Source organism: Cyprinus carpio, chromosome B6, assembly GCF_018340385.1.
Source record: "Cyprinus carpio isolate SPL01 chromosome B6, ASM1834038v1, whole genome shotgun sequence".
NCBI lineage: Eukaryota > Metazoa > Chordata > Actinopteri > Cypriniformes > Cyprinidae > Cyprinus > Cyprinus carpio.
In genome coordinates, this window is record NC_056602.1 from 17,339,824 (window position 1) to 17,361,072 (window position 21,249).

The following is a 21,249-nucleotide window of genomic DNA, read 5'->3' on the forward strand; positions in this document are numbered from 1 at the left end:
TGATATTGAGAGACACAGAGAAGACTGTTAACAAAGGAATTATTGAAAACAGTCGTTATTTTTGTTTTCTTTGCTTACAAAAAGTGTTCCCATCGCTTCATATAACCCAAATTGCATGTCTGATGGCAGATGGAGTATTCTGACGACGACTTTCATACCTTTTATGGACCTTGACACTGTTATTTACTTGGCAGTCTATGGGACAGTCACAGGCCTCCCGGTTTTCATCCAAAATATCTTAAATTGTGTTCCGAAGACGAACAGAGCTTTTATGGGTTTGGAATGACATGGGAGTAAGTGATTAATGATAAAATTTTCATTTTGGGATGGAGTATCCCTTTAAAACTCTAATTTATCATTATGGTAAAGTTACAACCCATAATACTTAAAAAGTTTAGTTTAATCTTATATCTATACAACTGTAACTATTATTCAAAAGTTCAGAGTTAAAGATAATTATTTTATTTAGCAAGGATGCAATAAATTGTTCAAAAGTGACACTAAAGACATTTATTGTTACAAATATTTATTTTCCAATAAATGCTGTTCTTTTGGTCTTTCTACTCATCTAAGAATTCTGAAAAAAAAAAATGTATCATGGTGTCCACAAAAATGTTAAGAAGCACAATTACATTTTATAATGTATTAAAATAAATTTGGAGAGTATAAAATACTTCTTTCAAAACCTGCCCCCAAACTTTAGGATTTTTTTTTTTTTTTTTTGTCTTTGGGCAGAAGTCATGAGTTTAACAGTAATTGTAGACATACTGGACAGCATTACACAACACCCAAATCACCTGTGTAATCTGCTCTAATGAGATCATATGTAAACAAGCTATTCTAAGCCTCTGTGCAAGAGGTGAAAGAAATACACTACTAATTTACAGTGTGTGTGTGTGTGTGTGTGTGTGTGTGTGTGTGTGTGTGTGTGTGTGTGTGTGTGTGTGTGTGTGTGTGTGTTTGTGTAGTGGTCTGTTTGTGTGTATGGATGTCATTCACCTTTTACATGGTGGTGGAAAATAGCAGATTGTATAATCATTACCAGTGTATTAGTGTGTGTAAGAGAAAGGCACATAGATTTGGAAAGAGAATTTCATCATGCTTCATGTAAATAATTAAAAAACTTTAATTTAGCAGGGTTATTATGCTGTATGCTGTATGTCCCAAACATGTTTTAATTTACAATTTTTTTAAAAAGTGCAAATCATATTTATTTAATTTTTATCACAATACATCACAATTCAATTTTTTGTTTTAATAAGTTCACTATCACTACTTTGGTGTGAGTGGATGTTGCCATTTTTACTCCCCAGGTGGTTTTTAACTTCAAACATGGTGATCTATTAAGAAATATTCAAAATAATTTATTCATTTCTCTAGTAATTTTTCTGTAATCTTTTGTATATCTTTAAAAATCTCTTATGATTTGATTTTTTGGTTATCTAATAGAACATTTGTGACCACAAAACCAGTCATAAGTCGCTGGGGTATATTTGTAGCAATACCCCCCCCCCATCCCCCCTTCCCCCCCCCCCAAAAAAAAACATTGTATGGGCCAAAATTATTGATTTTTCCTTTATGCCAAAAATCATTAGGATATTAATTAAAGATCATGCTCCATGAAGATATTTTGTAAATTTCCTACCGTAAATATATCAAAATCTAATTTTCACTCTCAGAAAAAAGAAGAAGAAGAAAAAAAAAACGGTCAAAACTATCACTGGTGGGGGGGGGGTACCCATTTAAAATGTACTAATGTTACTAATACATACTTTTAAAGTACTAATATTTACCTTTAAGGTACTAATATACCATTTAAGGGTACATAAGGTGCAATGATGTACCTTTTAGCTTTTGAATCTTAGGGTACTGACCCAGTGACAGCTTTGTATCTGCTTTCCTGAGAGTGCAGATGCCTTGTTGTAACAAACCAACACCATTTATGTTTGACTGCCCATATCCTCAATACTAACACACACACACACCTAAAAAGAGTCATTACAATGAGGAGTCCTGTTATATTAATAGTAACAATCGTTATACAAAACTAGGTCACCAGGAACTCTATTGAAAAAGCTTGACTCTGTTTTCTCTGAAGTCTTACACATGAACACAAGTGCAAACATGCACAAAATAAACACACAAATTCGTTTTTCTATCATGGTGGGGAATTTTGTTGTTTTTATTTTGAGCTACATTATTTGCTATGTTTAGCAAGCTGTTTTCTACATTAGGGCAATGTGGCTCCATGTGTAACATTTGATGTACACAAAACCATGAATACACAATAAGAACTTACGTGGCCACTTGGTTCATAACCTTGGTAGAAGTGTCTTTGATGGTGTCTTTCAGGTTGTCCTTGATGTTGCTGAAGAACTTTCCAGCACCTCCTTTAACCATATCCAGAAGTCCCCCTCCAATGTTTCCATCCATATCTGAAGACGGAGCCCCTTCAAATAATCAGAATTTCATATCTTACAACACACATGCAGACGGGACACCACAAACACACCTTACGTCATGACTAGTGATAGACTGGAATATCCAAAAACCAAAACTCTTAAAATATATATCACAAAAGTCTGGGGTTGGTAGTCTCTTGTCCTCCCCAAGTCGGCATTTATTTTATCAAAAATACAATAAAAATAGTAATATTGTGAAACATTATTATTTTTAAATATCCATTTTCTATTTTAATACAATTTGAAATGTAATGAATTCCTGTGATGGCAAAGCTGAATTTTCAGCAGCTATTACTCTGGTCTTCAGTGTCACATGATCCTTCAGAAATCATTCTAATATACTGAGTTGGTGCTCGATAAACATTTCTTATTATTATCAATGTTAAAAACAGTTGCTTTTTAATATTTTTGTGGAAATGGATTATGGTCATGTGTGAACTCAGCTAACCACTAGTCAAGACTACACATTATACATGCGCAAATGCTTATACAATGACTAGCATGCAGACTAAATATTGCCACATGCATATCAATCATTTTTAACACAGATGTCTGATGCTGATCACAGAGCAAACTCAAGGTCAAAGCATGTGCTTTTTGTGTTTATCTGAAAGTTTAGTTTTCCTTGTAAATACAGTTACTATATACTCAAACCTTGTCCACAACCTGCTCTTCTAAACTATGCAAGTTTCACTAAAGCATCCTCATACTTTAATTAGGCTAATCAATAACAAATGCTACTGGATGTACAGATGTCAAATGTGCATTAGATGATGGTACGAAGCTGTGTGTAAGTGCAAAAGCCAATAAAATAGACATGAGGAAATGGAGAAACATTGAGCAGCACCTGGCATGTTTATGAGCGTGCCTCAGTCTAGCACACTAAACCACACCCATATTCAAAAATCTGACTCAGCCACCTCCCACTCAGCTGCAGATTTTATACACAAGTTTAAACACACGCGTCAGTGAAGTCAAATGTTCACTGGGGTTCATGGTTTATGCAACAACTACATAAAGAGAACTGCAGAAATTACGCATTTCTGTAGGCCAAATCCCAGAAATAGGATGACGAGCATTCCCATGGCCAAATCAAGCCATCTGTGGATGAGAGTATAAAGTGAGGACTGATGGGATGTTGTTCTGCTTCAGTTCACAGATGATGAGTGAAAGGAGAATTTTAGAATAACATGATAGACATTTATGACAATTAATTCTACAAGAACAACAGCGTGTTCCACTTGTCATGTGTCATTACACCATTTCTTTCCAGTTTGATTGAGAGTACGTTTTGGTTTTTAATCCAATCAAGTGTTTACATGTCATCTTGATCAGATAACAAAAGGTATACACCACGCTTCTGATCCAATCGAAATTTAATTCAGTTCGAGCTCAATCAGATCGATTAAGGTGTTTACATGAAGGCTTTTCAGTCTGACTGAGCCATCAATCTGATTACTAATAGATTATTTGGTTGCATGTAAACGTAGTAAACGTGTGTTCATAATCACACTCTTGCAAGTTATTCTAATGCAAAATTCAGGGAATATGTTTTAAATAAAGATTTAAAGAGGTGTCGGAAGCTTACGTTTAGCTTCTTATGGCAAAATTTAGGCTTCAAAATTCATAAAAGTTGTGTTCATGTGTAAAGATTATTATGATGAACAAAATATGTAAGAAAGAATTATAAACTTCTACTGGTCGCAGAGCTTATTTCCTTCAATAATCTTGAAAAATTGTATTAGGTTTTTGGGTTTGGGTTTAGGTTTTAGGACAGTGCGCAGGCCGTCGTGGAATGTGGACGGCCGAAGTATACTTTGGGCTTAAGGACGCCTCACATACAGTTCACAAAATCAGGACTGTGTTGTATGTAAGCTATTGTGTAACAATTGCCCCATTGCAAAAACAAAACTGCATGATCAAACATTAAGGTGAGATAATTAGATATTTTTGAAAAATGTCAAAAAAATGCCCCACTTCACCGCTCAAATTAAAAATAATACCCCCCACATAAGTCACTTAATTTTCCACATTTTCGAAATGAAATTCAGGCCGTGAATGAATGTCTATAAAAATCCTAATTGGAGTATCACCATAAACAATTCTACATGTTTAAAAGAAGGATTCAAAGAGATCAGTACATGTGTATAAGAATTGGCAGATAATGCTTCCTGTGATCAATGCTCAGTGATTGACTCCAAAAATTCTGATCGGAGCACCCTTAGACGACTCACTCGCTTGCTTTGTTATTGAATGAATCAGTGATTTTGAACTAATTAATTGAACGAATGATTCAATGACTCACTCATAAAGACTGTAACCTACTGGTGTAATGATACAACCTGTGGAAAGAGTCCACTGATCAAATAAAATGAAAGTGATCTCAATTCAAACCACCAACGAGATCTTAGAGTACATGACAATGATTCAGATATGTGTATTAACACTTTGACGTTTATGTTTACACTGGTGAAATCATTACTCATATACCATTACACTGATGTGCTTTGAAAATTCTATCTTTACGCTGCTGCTGTTTGGTTCTCAACACTGATGTCTACGGTAGCGATAAACAGAAAATAGAAAGAAAAATAAATTTTTTGGTCTTTACTGCTCTCCTGTCCTGCATTTCAGTATAAACAAACATGATGGCAAAGGTAATCACATACAGATGATAATAGGTAATAATCATTTAATAAAATTGATCATTATTAAAGTTTAAACAACAGTTTTTTCCTCAAATTTGTTTGGTTGAACAACTGACTTTTCAATGTTAGCATCCTTAGCTTGTCTGTTTTTTTTTTTTGTTTTTTTTTGACTCCCTCATTTTCTGTTATGACAGTAGGTGTAGAGACAAATGACATTTTATGAATGAGCTATTCATTCAAACCACTCACTCATTCATACATACTTTATTTATTTAGGAATGAAACAAGTAAATGTCTATTTATGAGCCACTGTGTCATTCATTCAACTAATTAATAAAAATTGTTGAAATTAATAAATATTTAATATAAATCTTTTCATACATCAGAAATATATTGTTTTCTCCCCCAGTGACAGATTGTCTAACGGGTGTTGCTAGACCTTTTTTACTGGGGCATGAGCCCCAGTGAAATACTGCTGTGCCCCAGTTAAATATTACTGATAAATCCTGATGTGTCAATGAAGATTAATGTATATCAACCTAAAAATTATTTTCTTAGATAACATTTTAGCAATGAAGTTGTGTGTTTTTATCAGCTTTTAGAAGCATAAACTAGCTAGGCAGGTTTGCGTATGAATCACCCTTTTGATCTAATCGGTCAAACAGTTTTACAAAAAGGTCTGAAATTGTTCACGCTTCAGCTTGAGTCATTAAAACAGTTTACTCTTGCACTGAATCATTTGCAGCAGTTTTTCACACTAAAATAGTAAGGGGGTATTTTAAAAGACAGAAAAGAAAAGAGCATTCTCTAAATACACTGAAGCAAAGCAATTTGTCTAAGAACTTCATTTGGACAACTTTAAAGGTGATTTTCTCAATATTTAGATTTTTTTGCACCCTCAGATTCCAGATTTTCAAATAGTTGTATCTCAGCCAAAAAATTGTCCTATCCTAACAAATACACCAATGGAAAGCTTATTTATTCAGCTTCCAGATGTTGTAGAAATCTCAGTTTCGAAAAATTGACCCTTATGACTGGTTTTGTGGTCCAGGGTCACATATTATGTAATACACTCAAAACAGCATTACTAAAATAGTATTAAATGGTATTAGTATTAAATAGTAATATCTCATTCTAATATGCTGATTTGCTGCTCAAGAAACATTTCTTATTATGAATGATGAAAATAATGGTGCTTACTATTTTTCTGGAAATGGTGATAAACTTTTTTTCAGTATTCTTTTTTAATTAATAAAAAATAAAAAAAAATAAAAAAAGAACAGCATTTATGTGAACTATTGTCACGGTGTGGTGCAGGAGAGAAGCACGTAAGTGAAGAAGATAACAATAAACTGTCTTTAATAATCCATTAATATAAATCCATCACAAAACAAAAGAAACACCAAAACATTATTAAAAAATAAAAAACAAACAAAAAACAAAATACAACTTATATAGGGATGATAAATGAAGAGACACACCTGAACATGATTACACAATCAGACACAGACAGAAACTAGGTCACAGAGCACATGGGGAGTGAAAACACAACAAATAGTCTTGGGGTGTGACCGAGCGGCAACCTTCCGGTCTCTCTCGTGAAGCCAACAAGGAAGTGACTAAAACTGCAATTCATCGACTGGCCGCTAGATGCTGGCTCCAAAAGGGAGTCAGTCCCATAGACTTCCCATGTTAAAAACTTTACAGCAGAAAAAAAATGTATTTACAGCCTGGTACAAAAAGTGGTTTTGGTCTATATAGCAAATTTTGCCCTTCATGACAACTGTGAGGGGGTGAATTTTTTATAACTCATCCATTTAAATTATATTAAGCCTTAAAGTTAAGCATAATTAAGGGCGTGGCCACTTGAGTGACATGTGGATTGGCGCTGCTGTCACCACCGTTTCAGCAACCAGCTCCCGCCTCTTTGCCCATTTTCGATTATCCGGGAGTGACGCACGGTGAAGCGCTGCCAAGATGGCGACGTCCCGCTTCGGCCACTTTGAGCTTCAAAAACTCTCTTCAGGAATCTACGGGTGACGTCACGGACACTATATCCATGTTTTTTATACAGTCTATGGGTGTGACAAGACCAGATAAAATCACCAAATCAGCAAATTAGGATCATGTGACCCTGAAGACTGGAGTAATAACTATTCAAACAGAAACTTATGAATTGCTGTAATAATATTTACCAGTATTACTAAATTGTACTATTTTTGACCAGTAAACAGAGATGAACTTCCAAAAAAAAAGAGACCTTGTCAGCACTTTTCTGCCTTCAAATTGTTGTTGTATCTAGAAGAACAGAATGGCCTGGCATTGCTTTAACAGTGGGCCCAGCCAGAGTCTGGGCTTCCTGTCAGACTTGCCATGAAGGTACAGAGGAGCTTTATTCTGAGTGAGAAAATATGCAGGAGTGCAGTCGACTTCAAAGTCCAAGGCTGCCCCACTCACAGAGCACAGAATCTCTGAACTCCTACCAATATCCATTTAATCACACAAAGAGCCCAAGAGTGCTTGTATGTGTGTGTCAGAGAGAGTGGGCCGTCCCGAGCAAAAAGATCAGATCAGTGCATTTGTGATATAAAAGAATTGGTTCCTAACACATTTCCTCTTTTATTCTCTATCGCTATCACAATCCTCCTTTCTTTTGTCCTTTTAATTCAGCAGCATTGAATCACAGAGAGGCTCTGTGATGTGCAGCCCCCTGTGTGTGTGTGTTTGTGTGTGAAATTGTGTGTTTCTGTGTCTTGTTACAAGACCCGACTGGCTTTTCAATTATAGATCACCTACAGGCTCAAACAAAGCTACTGTCCTTTCAAGCAGCAATTTAAAACATTCAAAATTCTCTCATGAAATTCAAAGTGAATAACTATGAAACTAAATGAACAGAGGTTTGAATAAGCACAGTATTTTCTCTAAAAATAGCAAATATTAGATTCACACTCTAAATTCACTGTGACTAGACTGCATGCTGAAAACATGGCCACTGCAATGAAGCAACACGTCACAACAAATCCCTCAACACAAAGCTGGACCTGCCTCATGAAGTAAACCTACTGTTATAGTTCACTGTCTCAGAACTCTTTTTGAATAAAGACAGAAGAAGCAAAATATTAACATAAAAAATTGAAAAATACTTTATGGTGAAACATTGCTGAAATGGATTTCATAATGGAAAGACTAGAGAAAATGGTAACCTAAAAATGGTATTAACTGGCTGTATTTAAGCCAAAAATATTATTTAATATTGGTAAATCAACCTAAATACATGAATTAATACCAATCAAACTATTGTATGGGTCATATCAGGTAGAAATACCTCTTTATGGTAACAATTGTGGGTTTTTACAGTATATCGCCTTATAAACAGCGAAGAAAGGGGCTTTCTTCGCGCTAACCATCACATTTGTTTAGATTTAATTTACAAAGTTATGTGTTCTTCATTCAAGATATCAGTTATATTGTGAGGCATAGATGTCATTTATAATGATTTAATCATTATCTTGCATTATTTGTTTGGCTTGTAGCATCTGTATGTTATGATTACATGGTTATATGAACTTACAGTCATCATGTTTAAATAAGTTTAAAATAATATCGCAGTGTGTTCATTTCAGTGCATTTTAATAGCTCAAATACAAAATCATAACATCTAAATGAATTGGTTTTATTCAATTCGCTGAATCAACCTAATACAGTACATTCATATCAACAAAACTCAATACTTTTTAATGCGTTGAATCAAGTAGAAATATCTCTTCAAGATATTGCGGGTTTTCACTTTTTACAGTGTTGGTTAGTTAAATAGCATTACATAATTCAATCATTTTAATTCATGATTAAAAATATTAATAATTATGTAATTTAATGACTTATGTAGGAACTGTAAAACTGACTAAACTGCCATCCTGTAATGCTTGTAGCATCGTCATAGTTTTTTTTTTTTTTTTTTTTTTTTTATGTTCTGGTACACACAGCTTTCATTTTATAGTGTAAAATTTACCAAAAACAATTATGGTATAGTCTATATAGGCTAAGTTTTCTTTCTCACAAACACATGCAAAAACCCCAGACCGAAGCAGACATCACCTGGGACTAAAACACCTGACACTAGCTCTTCCTCATGTCTCAGTCCTGAAGGCCACCTTTCATTCCAGATCACTGCAGTAAAACAGCAGCAACCCATATAATACAGACATCACACTCTTTTTTAGCCATTGCTATCCTACTGCATAAACCACTTGCAAGAAACACAACTATATGCACGTCCAGAGCATGCTGAGCAATCCCTTTATGGTCCTGCATAGCACATCAACATATGAGGCAACAACATACATCATTTATACACATATGTGACCCTGGACCACAAAACCAGTCATAAGTAGCATCGGGTATATTTGTAGCAATAGCCAACAATACATTGTATGGGTCAAAATTATCGATTTTTCTTGTATGCCAAAAAAAAACCACGTTGTTCCATGAAGATATTTTGTAAATTTCCTATCGTAAATATATCAGAACTTTTTTTTTTTTATTAGTATCTAATATGCATTGCTAATATCCTAACAAACCATGCATCGATGGGAGGCTTAATTATTCAGCTTTCGTATTATGTATAAATGTCCTTTTTTTAAATAAATGTCCCTTATGACTGTTTTTTTTTTTTTTTTTTTTTTTTTTTTTTTGTGGTCCAGAGTCACATATCTGGTTCACAATACTTGAATTTCAATAGCTCATCTATCAACTAACAATCAAAGTAGTTAGTGGAGCTTCCAATACGCCAGCTCTGTGACTTTGATCAATTGTCATGACACAGCACACGAACAGACATGCTTCCGGCGGATATCGCCAACTAATATTTAATCCACCACCTTGGATTCTTACGGTAAAGCAGCATGCCTTAAAAACAAACACAGAACAGCTTGTTTGATGCGTGTCAGACGAAGGAGCGGCATCCGGTCGATCGACACGGTTTTCATACCTGAGCTGTCCATGGTGCTGTAGTCGTCCTGCGGCGCGGGGCCTGTTTTAACGCTGCCGAGGGTCCCTGCCGTCAAACCGCCGCCGCTTCGTCCCCCGGTGCAGAAGTCTCCGCTGCTATCGACCAGCTGCAAAGATTCGTAGCCATCGTAACTGCTCTTTTTCTTGTAGCCACCTAGCAGGCTCATGAGCACAATTGGGAATCACATAGACGTACGACAACGACGATTTCAAGAGCCTATAGAGGGAATGCACATGTTCTGTGGGACAACTCGGAGGGAGGGAATAATGTCCCGCTACATACGGCCGCTAGCTGCAGGAGAGAAGAGGGCGGTGTGTCATCAAGCGCCGCATTTACTACGCTGCACACACACAGAGCCAGCAGCCAATCACTGCAGCCAGTTAACATCCCACTCTGCACCCTCTGCTTTGTATCTCATTATTTCAATTAGACAAATGTATAATAAATCTATAACCTACCTAAATTATCATATTAACAAACGTTATTACGACGGCCATCATGACACAGGCAAACAGTTAATAATTTCACGAAAAGGAAAAATTTATTTTGCATTGCTACATTATTTACTTAACAATTAAGCACATTTACAGTTACCATTATTTTAATTTGAAAAAAAAAAATCATTGTATTACAGTAAAAGTTATATACTATAAGTTATATATATATATTAAATACACAAACAAAAAACTAATTTAAAATGTTCTGATACATTAATGAATATTTAGGAAGCAAATGTGCTTAACTGTCATGAAAATGATGAATTAAAAATAAAAAATTCTGTCTTTGGTTTATTGATAGAATCTTGTATATTTATTTCATATATTTTTTGTTTGTTTTGTTTTGTCTGAAAAGCTTCAGCAAACAGCTTGTTCTTGTTCAAATCTGCTTGTTTTTGCTTTGCATACAAATAAAAATTTCAGAACAAGTAATTTCTAAACACTAAAGCTGTAAGACTTGATAATAAAGGCATGCATAATTAGTATGTAAAAGGTAAAAACCCCTTTTCTCCAGTAAAGAAAAACCAAGTGTACTTTTATGGCTGTTCAAACATAAATTTGTCTTGGCTGTATCTGTGCACTGCAGTGCTAAATGAATTTGGTTGTTTTCGCATGGGCTTTGCATTGTTTTCTGTACTGAGCAGTTGCACAAAAATACGCTTTTATGGCTTTATAGTCTATGGATAACCCTGATATAGTGTTTATTGCTTTGCCAGTGGAAGTCAGGCAATCCAAGACTTCCTCTCTGATAGGATGATTTATCTCTAATTGAGCAACTTGATGCTTCCCTTCATGCAGCCCCCTTGTTTTGGCATCTACTATGGCTACATGTTTTCTCATAAGAGAGCTGATGTCCGGGCAACCCTTTGAGAAGAGTGAGACTGAGAACACAGCATGTAGGAAGTGTCACCAAGAGAAAGGCTCTGGTTGCTGTCTGCCATTAATAACCAACTTAACATTAACACCAATTCATTTGTTTACCTTTACTGTAAAACAATCAGTAAAAGTGACCCGGGGTCAGCTGGAGGACACTTGTAGCTGTAATACAAACTTAAAATAAAATCATGATCATGTTGCTTTAATCCCATTGTACTATTTGAAGGTCAAGAGAATGTCAATATTGTTATTTCAGGAGGCTATATAAAATGAAAATCATCAGCTGAGAAAATGGTTAGCATATGCACAATTAGCCCCACCAGCAGCCAGAATAGCAATCATTGTATCTCAGGCAATACACAAGTAAAACTATTTTTTTGTTCAACAGCTTTTTTTAAAATTATTATTATTAATAAAAAGCTTGCTTCTGCCACAAGGTTTAAAAAAATTGGTCTATTTTTTTTCCCAAGACTGAGATTGCATCTCACAATTTGGATTTTTTTTCTGACTTTTCCTTGCAATTTCGACAGTTTCGGGCTTTGGTAGAAAAGGCTTGTCGGAGTTAATCTTACACTCACACAAGGTTGTTTTTTAACACATCTCGTGACCGTTTTCAAGGCCTGTAACTTGTAAATGTCTGATAATGTGTCACCTACAATGTTACAAGCGTCTTTAAAAAGAAATCTCACTCTATACCCTAGAGGCAGATCTAGTACTTTATACTTGCATAGAAAGCAAACTGGACTGAAGGAAATAAGCATTATGTTTAAAAGACCCTTATAGTTTAAATCGATAGATCTTTGCAGATAGTAAAAAACATTGGATGAATTCAGCTGAATAATATGTGACATCATCAGTCATGAGAAACATACTAATGTAAAGCCGAAACTGTGAGGACATGCGATATTGCGTCCATGGCAACAGAGGCAGAGAGCGCACCCCTCTGCACAGCTCCATTATGGTGCAAGGGATTTCCCTTAACCTTTATACCATCATAAACAAACCTTGTGCGTATTATAGATTACACATTAAAAACAATCAAACAATATAACACCTTCTTTGTCACTGATCAAAATTCTGTGACTTATTTTTCTATTAAACATAGAGAAGCTGGATCAGATGAGATCATATAATTTTGTGCCATTTACTACCAGAATGAATGAAGGGCGGATTTAATCATTGCTTATCTGTGAATCAGACTAACAGTAATATTGTATGGAATAAAACAAACTAGCAAACATAAGGTAAATTATCCGATTTTTTTTCTCATTTGCCCTGAATGTGTTTCTAAGTGTACCTAGCTATTATATTATATATTATTTAAAAATGTGTTCCATAAAATTTTATATTGGAGATCTATCTATCTATCTATCTATCTATCTACATTTGTTCATATATATATATATATATATATATATATATATATATATATATATATATATATATATATATATATATATTTGTTTTTATTACCCTGCTGGAAAATTGTGTTTAGGCTGGTTTCTATCTGGTCTAAGATGATCATTAGCATCTTTGAAATGCTAGCTAGCCAGCTACATACATACTTTAATAAATAAATAAATAGATTAATTAATACATACATACATACATAAGTAACAAATACATAAATCATAACACATAAAAGATCATAACAGCTTAAAAGATGCTCAAGTAGTTTTTTTGGACGATGGTAGCTGGTCAAACAGCTAAAAGACCGGCTTGCACCTGCTAATATGTCAATCTTAGACCAGCTAAAAACTATCTACCATGTCCCAAATCATCTACCATCTTGAAACTAGATTTTTCAGTACGGTCTCATCTTCTGACGAAATCTCGGTTCATCGGAATAATAATAATAGTAAGCGATGATGATTACTGAACCCCATCCTGTGCATCAGCCTCGAATCGCGTCCGATCAGCTGATCTGCTTTGCATGTCGTGACTCGAGCAGGTTATTGCTTCTTAAAACAGGCCTATCGTCATATAAAAATTCTCAAACGCGATATAAAGCTGCAACGATGATGACATGATGAAGACTACATCTAAACAAAACACCTATGGCACCATATAAAACGTAATACTTATTTAGCAAGGCAGATAAGGATAAAAATGTAACCTCGGGATCGATTATGACATCACAACAGCCACGACGGTTTATATATTAATAACAGTTCATTACGTAATATCGAAGATGTCTCAATCAGTGCTGTATGGCTACAGCTAGTAATAATAAACACATTCGGCGGTTTAAAAACAGCGGTTTCCTCCTACCTTTCGATGCACTGTCTCTCATTCTCCGATGGCCCCCAGCTGATGTCAGAAACGCTGACCTTTCATTTGTCATTCGCTGGCTGTCAAAGGTCAGAAGGCGCGTGTCCAGCGAATCGTGCTGCGTCTCGAATCAGCGCTCATCACATTCTTCAAGCAGTGATGAAGAGCTGCTTCAGCACCATCGAATCAAAACCTTTAAGCCAAATCCACAGCCGACCGTCAGTTTGATACATACTTATTATTTTTTTTTTATTTTAAAAAATATGTAATTAATTTAACTGTACCAGATTTGCACGTAATCGTTCATATTTAAGAAATCACGGAACGGATTTTTGAATTGGAGTCAAATTTATCGCTGATTTGATGTAGTTTTATTTTAAGCAACAGCCTATTAAGCAGTCAGACTTGACTATTTTTACTCTTTATTTTATTTATTTTTTTCATGGGAAGGATGATGATAATTTTAGCTGTGTGTCATATTGTGGACTTCCGTGATCCGCGCCCAGACTACAGATGGTCTGTGCCATAGACATAATAATAATGTGCTACTATGGCTGAGGCTGAGCTCCTGAATATTAATTAGATGATGGTGACGTTGCACGGCAAACTTCCTGGAACGACCAACTATGAGCGTGTGTTATTTTACCTTATAAATATTCATGAGGCAATGCTTCGCGTTGTAGGATTTGTAAACGTTATTACACACATACGAGCAGCCCCCGGCCAGAGCATCCCACCCCTAGAGGACAACCTTTGTAACAGCTGGCCAGACGTCACCTAAGACGTTTTAACCTGCAGAAAGCTAATAATAATAATAAATAATCATTAAAAATATTTTGGCTGTACATATACAGTATTTATAGGGCCTATGTGTGTGTGTTCCATTATCAATTAGTTTACTGAATAATTGTTGACATTAGTGATTCATTATTATTACTGTTATTATATTATGTGTGTATTGTTTTTATGTGTTGTGAATAAGTTTTTATGTGTATTATACCACTCGTGGAGGTCCTAAGACAAATTCCTGTGAAAATTAATAATAAGGATCGAAATTCAAACCAAAAGACTACATTCAACATTTATGCGAAAATAAGTTTATTTTCTTTGGAAAAAAGGAAAGCTCAAGCATGTAAATTCTTGTATGTGGTATTGCAGAACACGAAGGTGTGGAGATATTTTGAATTTTTTGTCTGGTATGTAAGACTGACATGAACATGGGAGAGAGAACAGGAAGCAAAAAAGAATAAAAGAAAAATAAACAGAGAGAAATAAAGATAGGCTGCTAACTATAAAGTCGTGTGTGCCTAACACTCTTTCAGTTTGTTTCAGGGACAAAAAATGTAATCTAATTGTAATTTAATCTGTGGTTTTTTGATAAAGTCTGTGTTTTAATCTTCTGGATAAAAAACAAAAGAATATCTGATATTGTATAGGATTATTTTATCAAATCATACTTAAAAGAATATCTAACAGAATTTACGAAAGAAGGCAGTGTTTAAAGAATATCTGATATTGTATAGGATTATTTTATCACATTATACTTACATATTGTCATTTGCTAAAAGTGTCAGTCATATATTGGTTTGATTTTTAACACAGTTAAACATTCTATCAATGTATTTCATGGAAAAAGGCCTGGTGTTCACAATAGCTGATTTCAGCAGATCAAGAAATGGAATTTCTCCAAGGCTTTTCTGGCATATTTGGATTAAAGAGCTTGTAAAACACAAAAAAATAATGATAATTTTTTTTATGGTATACAGAAGAATGGTAACACTACTATGAAATATATAAGAAAGGCAAACATCACAGACAGAGATGATATAAAGTAAAGCCCCTTCAGAAATAATTCAATCTCACTGGAATGCTTGACCAGTTTTGTGTCTCATTCACTTACACAAGGTCACATGTGTCTACCCTTCATTATGTGATTTAATCACGTCTATATAAAATTTGTGCGTTGAAATCTAGGAAACATTTACACTTTTAGAACCATTGTACTTGTAAGATATAAGTTGAATTTTACCCCGACTGATTCCCAGATTTCAGAATTGTCTTTCAAATGTTTAAAAACTTTTCAGGAACTGAAATAATCAAAGCTAGCACAATGAATATTACTATACTACCAATGGTCAAATTGCGACGATAAAAATGAAACCAAATTGGAAACCAAATGTGGTCAATTAGTTATTCCTCTGAGATGAGGCCACGACGTTGTCTTTGATTTGAGACTGTCAGAGGATTCCCTCAGTGAGTTGAAGCACATCGAGCATCTGATTGGATGGTGGGGATCTTTGTGTTGAGAAGTGTGCTGATATTCGGCCAGATCCGATCTGTCTCTGTGTCCGAGAATGTGTACAGGATGCCTTTAGCCCTTTAACACAGAATTACAATGCTTTTTAGTAAACAGGGAAACAAGGTTTTTGAATCACAGTTACAGAAGGACATTAAAAGCACACTGGTTGAGACTTGGTGAGAGTTATGACTCCTACGAGTTATGAGCTTACTTATAAAAGTCTGTGACAGGTTTGGCAACATCTTTGTAGTGTCTCAGTCTGGCCACCAGGGCTTCTGGTCTGTCATCCTCCTGTTGAATCAATGGGTCTCCTGTGATGTCATCTATCCCCTGTAAACACAACAGATATTAGCAAAACTGTTATGGTTTGATTGTGTATGTTTACATTTATTCTTTTATGCAAAGCATTTTACAAATAAGGAATGCAACAAGTGATTTATCAGTCATCAAGGAGGCAATAACGTAATGCTAGCTATATAAAGTTTTATACATTGCCCAGTATAGTACAAGCTACAAGAAAGATGGATATAATAATAGTAAACACATAGGACAATATTTTTTAATGTCAGTAGGGTGCAGTTAAAGGAATAGTTCACCCAAAACTGAAAATTTCCTCAAAATTTACTCACTCTCAGACCATCCAAGATGTAGATGAGTTTATGTCTTCATCAGAACAGATTTGGAGAAGTTTAGCATTACATCACTTGCTAATCAATGGATTATCTGCAATACCCATTCACTGCAGAGGATCCATTGCTGAGCAAGCCGTGTCATTTTTTTCAAATATTTTCCAGTGAAGAAACACCTTGGATGACTTCAGGGTGAGCAAACTTTCATTTTTGGGTCAACTATTACTTTAAGTGCAACTATTCCTTTAAGAGACACTAGCAGTGTAACACAGCTAAAATGAAATTGAAATAATCCTGTACAACAGGGGTGTACTCCTAGAGGGCCAGAGTTTAGATCCAACCCTGCTTCAAAACACCTGGTTGTATTTTTGAAGTAATTTCAAAGACCTTTATTAGCTGGTTCAGGGGTCTTTAATGCTGGAACTAATGCGAGAAGGTAGAAGTGTTTTATAAGGGTAGTTTAAAATGTAAAATGTAAATTCTGCTATGCAGAAGCATTTACTGTTTTACATTTGAAGAAAATTACGTTTCATTCTCACTATGTTACTCGGTGTGAACACACTACTCACACTCACAAATTGGGACACATTTGTGTCTCAGTCCACTGCCTAGTTCAGTGGTAAGTACACTGCCCAGGGAGAAATCCAGCCTAAAAAAGTAACTAAAAATGGTAACATCTAAATTAATGGGTTTTATTCCAGTTAAAAGCATTATTTAATGTCAGTAAATCAGCATAAATACATTTTACATTGATTTACACAAACAAAACTATTTTTATGAGTCAGGTTAGGCAAGGTAACAGTTGCAGGTTACTAGGTGAAGTGAAGTGAAGTGAAGTGACGTGACATTCAGCCAAGTATGGTGACCCAATTCGTGCTCTGCATTTAACCCATCCAAAGTGCACACACACAGAGCAGTGAACACACACACACTGTGAACACACACCCGGAGCAGTGGGCAGCCATTTTATGCTGCGGCGCCCGGGGAGCAGTTGGGGGTTCGGTGCCTTGCTCAGGGGCACCTAAGTCATGGTATTGAAGGTGGAGAGAGAAACTGTACATGCACTCCCCCACCCACAATTCCTGCCGGCCCGAGACTCGAACTCACAACCCTTCGATTGGGTGTCCGACTCTGAAACCATTAGGCCACGACTTCCCGGTTTTACAATGTATTTCTGATGCTGCCCTGCTGTCCAAATCTTTCAAGTGCATAGAAATCAGGAATAGGACTGAGTATTATGAGTTTAAATAATATGAAGGGTTTTTTGTTTTGTTTAGTTTTTTTTTTTTTGCAGAAACAATGATATAAGGGAACCTACTAGCGATTTTATTGTTGCTACATACCCAGTTACCAAAAATATGTTCTTAGATTGTTTTGCTAACTGTCATCTTAATTTTTCAAAATGTTTTTAAAAGGTTTTTTCTTGGTTATATGAATGTTAAGGGAACAGTCCATTTTATCATTCTGCCAACATTATGGTAAAGTTAAAATTTTGAATGGTCTCTGTCCATTCTGAAACAAAAAACTTGACCCCCAGCTAAAAACGTTTCAGCAAAAAAAAAAAAAAAACATTTTTATGCTAGCATTTTGAGAACATTATTAAAACCCAGATAACTTTGAATAGACATTCTGTTACCATTAATCAAAAAAATGTTTTGTAACTTTGGGAGAACCTTGCCGAAGTTAGCTGAAAGACTAAAATGTTCACCTGGACGCGGGGAGGATTGAAGCACATGTTGTACACTCTGCCACTGGGTGGATGTATCCATCGATGTCGCAGCCGTTCCTTCAGTGTTTCTAAAGGAATGTTGAGATTGATGGCTACATCCAGATCACAGGCACTGTTCAGGGCTTTAGCCTGAGCTAGTGTTCGAGGGAAACCTGGAGAGTGAGTGCACAAAATGACTTCTAATACTTGGATACAGGCCAAAATGGATTATTCACATGAGTAATTACATTCCCTTTCTTATTTGATTATAACATTTTACAATATTAGCTTTAGGTTATAAATACATATTATTTTAAAATGTCACTTTAGTTGCAATATGTAGTTTTGCAACTATGCATAAATGTCAAGTGTTGCAATTCTACATCCTTATTTTGTGCAGGGTATTACACTGTTTTGTATCATTATAGACTTGCCAGTGGGAGATCTACTTTCATTATTTATAACTGAGTTTAGTTACTTTTCTGTTAGTCTACTTCAATATTAAGCTTTAGGATTAGCCTTTGCAGTTTCAGCTTTAATGTTTACAGTCCTGCAGTAAAGGAACACTAGTGTTACTCCATGTTCTGTAGGTCACACTGCACATCTTTTCAGTCAATGTTTGATATCATTCTATTTTAGGAGCTTGGACTTTCTAAGCTAGCATCTGTTACATCTTGACTTTCTGGTCTCACAAATCAGTAATCAGTTATTGATAAAATGGAAATAGGCAATAAAAGGCAAGACATTTTCAATACTCCTAGCTTACTTCCTAACACTAGAGATTGTTTTGAGTTTCTGTTGAATGAAGAAATGAAAGTTCCCTAACAAAGTTCCCCTAAAGAGATTTAGCTTTAGCTAAGTCTTAAACAAATAAAAAATATTATAGCAAAAAAAGATCAAGTATTAAATGGGATTTACCACCATACCATCCAACAACCAGCTGTATTTGGTCATCTCCTCCAATCTAGGCAGCAGAAGACGTGTCATGACATGGTCTGGTACCAGCAATCCTTTTTTTATATACGTCTTAGCTTGAACACCAGCCTCTGCAGATAAAACAATTAGTTGGACCCCATATCTTCCATACTAATAATCAAACCTATAGCTTTACAGTACACATATCTTTAATACGCTGCTTTCTATGATGTTTCTTCAAGAATGAAAGGTAATAAGATTTTAATATATATTGTTTTCTACTTATGTTCCACACATAAACTTTGACTGAGACAAATCAATTATTAATCATATGGTTTTAACCAGCAACTAGAGTGTTAATCATATAATAGATCAGAATAGTCACATGAGAGTTTTGAGACACTGACACCCAATAATTTCATTTAGAATTATATCTACAAGCATACAAATAATAAAATATTATAAAGGTCCTAATGTCACTACACAAATTACAACCTTACAACTATTGATTTTTAGTGTATTTCTTTGGTTTTCAAATGCACAAATAAATTAAGTATAAATGGGACAAATGTGTGTTAATGCAAAAAGTTACCTAAATCATAATTTTCTCTTTAAAAAGCTACATTCTTTTTAACCTAAGGCTTTATACTAAAAGGATTTGCCAACCATGACAACTTTATTGAGCATGAAAAAAAGTCTACTCTAAGTAAAGTGTTAATTAGTATGCAATATGTTGATTAGCATGAAAATTCCTCTGTCTTTACCTACATGTATGAATGCCAGCTGAAGTCTTAATAAGACAGGTGGGCATAGCAACAGTGCAATAAAATAGAAATGTAAAGTAGCATCTTGCCAGCATGGCAACTTTTTAAGGCATTTACCTCACATGAACTCACACATGATGATGCTCGAGGATATACTAACCACATATTCCAAATAAGGGAGGACCAAATGTTCGATAAACCGTTAATCTAAACATATAAACCACAACAGTGGTTACGCCCCTTCAAATGATCTTCTGTTTAACAGTGGCCGTGTCTCAAAACCTAGCGAGATGCTTATCTAGCATTTGTTGGCATCGACAGGCTTTCCAGAGCTAACGAGCGTCCAGGAAAATTAAAAGTTTGCACGGTTTTGAAGAGCACGCACCAGTTTTCGCAGCGATGTTTTCTCGAACGAAGTCTCCACTGGATAAATGTTTAAGGCCGAAACTGTGCGCGATCCTCTCCGATATGGTCCCCTTCCCCGAGCCTGGTGGACCCATGATAACAGCCCGGAATAACTTGGACATTTCCTCACTGAACTGCCCTGTTTACAACAAACGAGTTTAGCATTACACGTGAAATCATGCAACTCATGCACTTACTTAATGTAGTATAGTGCGCGTTTGCATTACAATTCAGATTTTACAGCTCTGTTAAATCAGATCTTCAGTGCAGAATGAGGGGTGGGGACCTGCTGTAACATCGAATAATTCATACAAACCGAAGCGACTTTAAAAGTTATAGGTCAAAAACAACAAACAAACTTACCTACCAAACAGAATACTGTACTATTAAACTCTTATTTTCACGGTGAATGCGGAGCCCCTTGTCAATGTTCATTAAAACTGGGCAGCCTTTAGCTGACGCGCCGCCTACTGCTCGCTCTTTATGTGGACGTGAGCGTCTCCTCTCTGCAAATGAATGGAGGAGAAACATAAACGCCCTATTTTAAACGCCTCTGGTACAGCATCGCACTGAAAATTATGCACAAGCTGAAACGTTACCGCATAGGAGTCTGGTCGTTGTAGTATTTAGCTGCAGCGTACTGCATAAAAATCCTAAAACAGTACAAGCAAAAATATTTTGTAATATATGTACAATATGTACATTTACAATTAAGTGATACATAATGACAGCTTTACTGTTATGGTAGGTTTGCTGACATATATCCA

At 35.4% G+C, this 21,249-nt stretch overlaps 2 protein-coding genes across 7 annotated transcripts in view; both read right to left on the minus strand.

Annotated features, from left to right (window-relative positions):
- Positions 1–13,977, minus strand: part of LOC109070564 (putative tyrosine-protein phosphatase auxilin) — a 29,680-nt gene extending 15,703 nt beyond the window's left edge. The window contains exons 1-3 of one of the 5 annotated variants that reach the window (XM_042725976.1): positions 13,763–13,977; positions 10,098–10,224; positions 2,300–2,450 (exon numbers count right to left, since the gene is read on the minus strand). In XM_042725976.1, coding sequence (XP_042581910.1) covers positions 2,300–2,450; positions 10,098–10,110 — 164 coding nt within the window. In that variant the 5' untranslated portion in view covers positions 10,111–10,224; positions 13,763–13,977. Of the gene's footprint in view, positions 1–2,299; positions 2,451–10,097; positions 10,683–13,762 lie in introns of those variants that run through there. The other 4 variants (XM_042725977.1, XM_042725974.1, XM_042725973.1 and 1 more) reach the window with 4 other exon arrangements.
- A 1,523-nt stretch (positions 13,978–15,500) lies between these two features.
- LOC109046487 (adenylate kinase 4, mitochondrial-like) lies at positions 15,501–20,988 on the minus strand. 2 transcript variants are annotated; one of them, XM_042725979.1, is made up of 6 exons: positions 20,850–20,988; positions 20,463–20,621; positions 19,325–19,444; positions 18,399–18,571; positions 16,273–16,391; positions 15,501–16,139 (listed from the first exon to the last, which is right to left on the minus strand). In XM_042725979.1, the coding sequence occupies exons 2-6, from the start codon at positions 20,602–20,604 to the stop codon at positions 16,013–16,015; spliced, it is 681 nt and encodes a 226-aa protein (XP_042581913.1). In that variant the 5' UTR covers positions 20,605–20,621; positions 20,850–20,988; the 3' UTR covers positions 15,501–16,012. The 2 variants fall into 2 exon arrangements, with proteins under 2 accessions (XP_042581913.1, XP_042581912.1); XM_042725978.1 differs by having other exon boundaries at positions 20,846–20,988.
- Between the last annotated feature and the right edge of the window lie 261 nt (positions 20,989–21,249).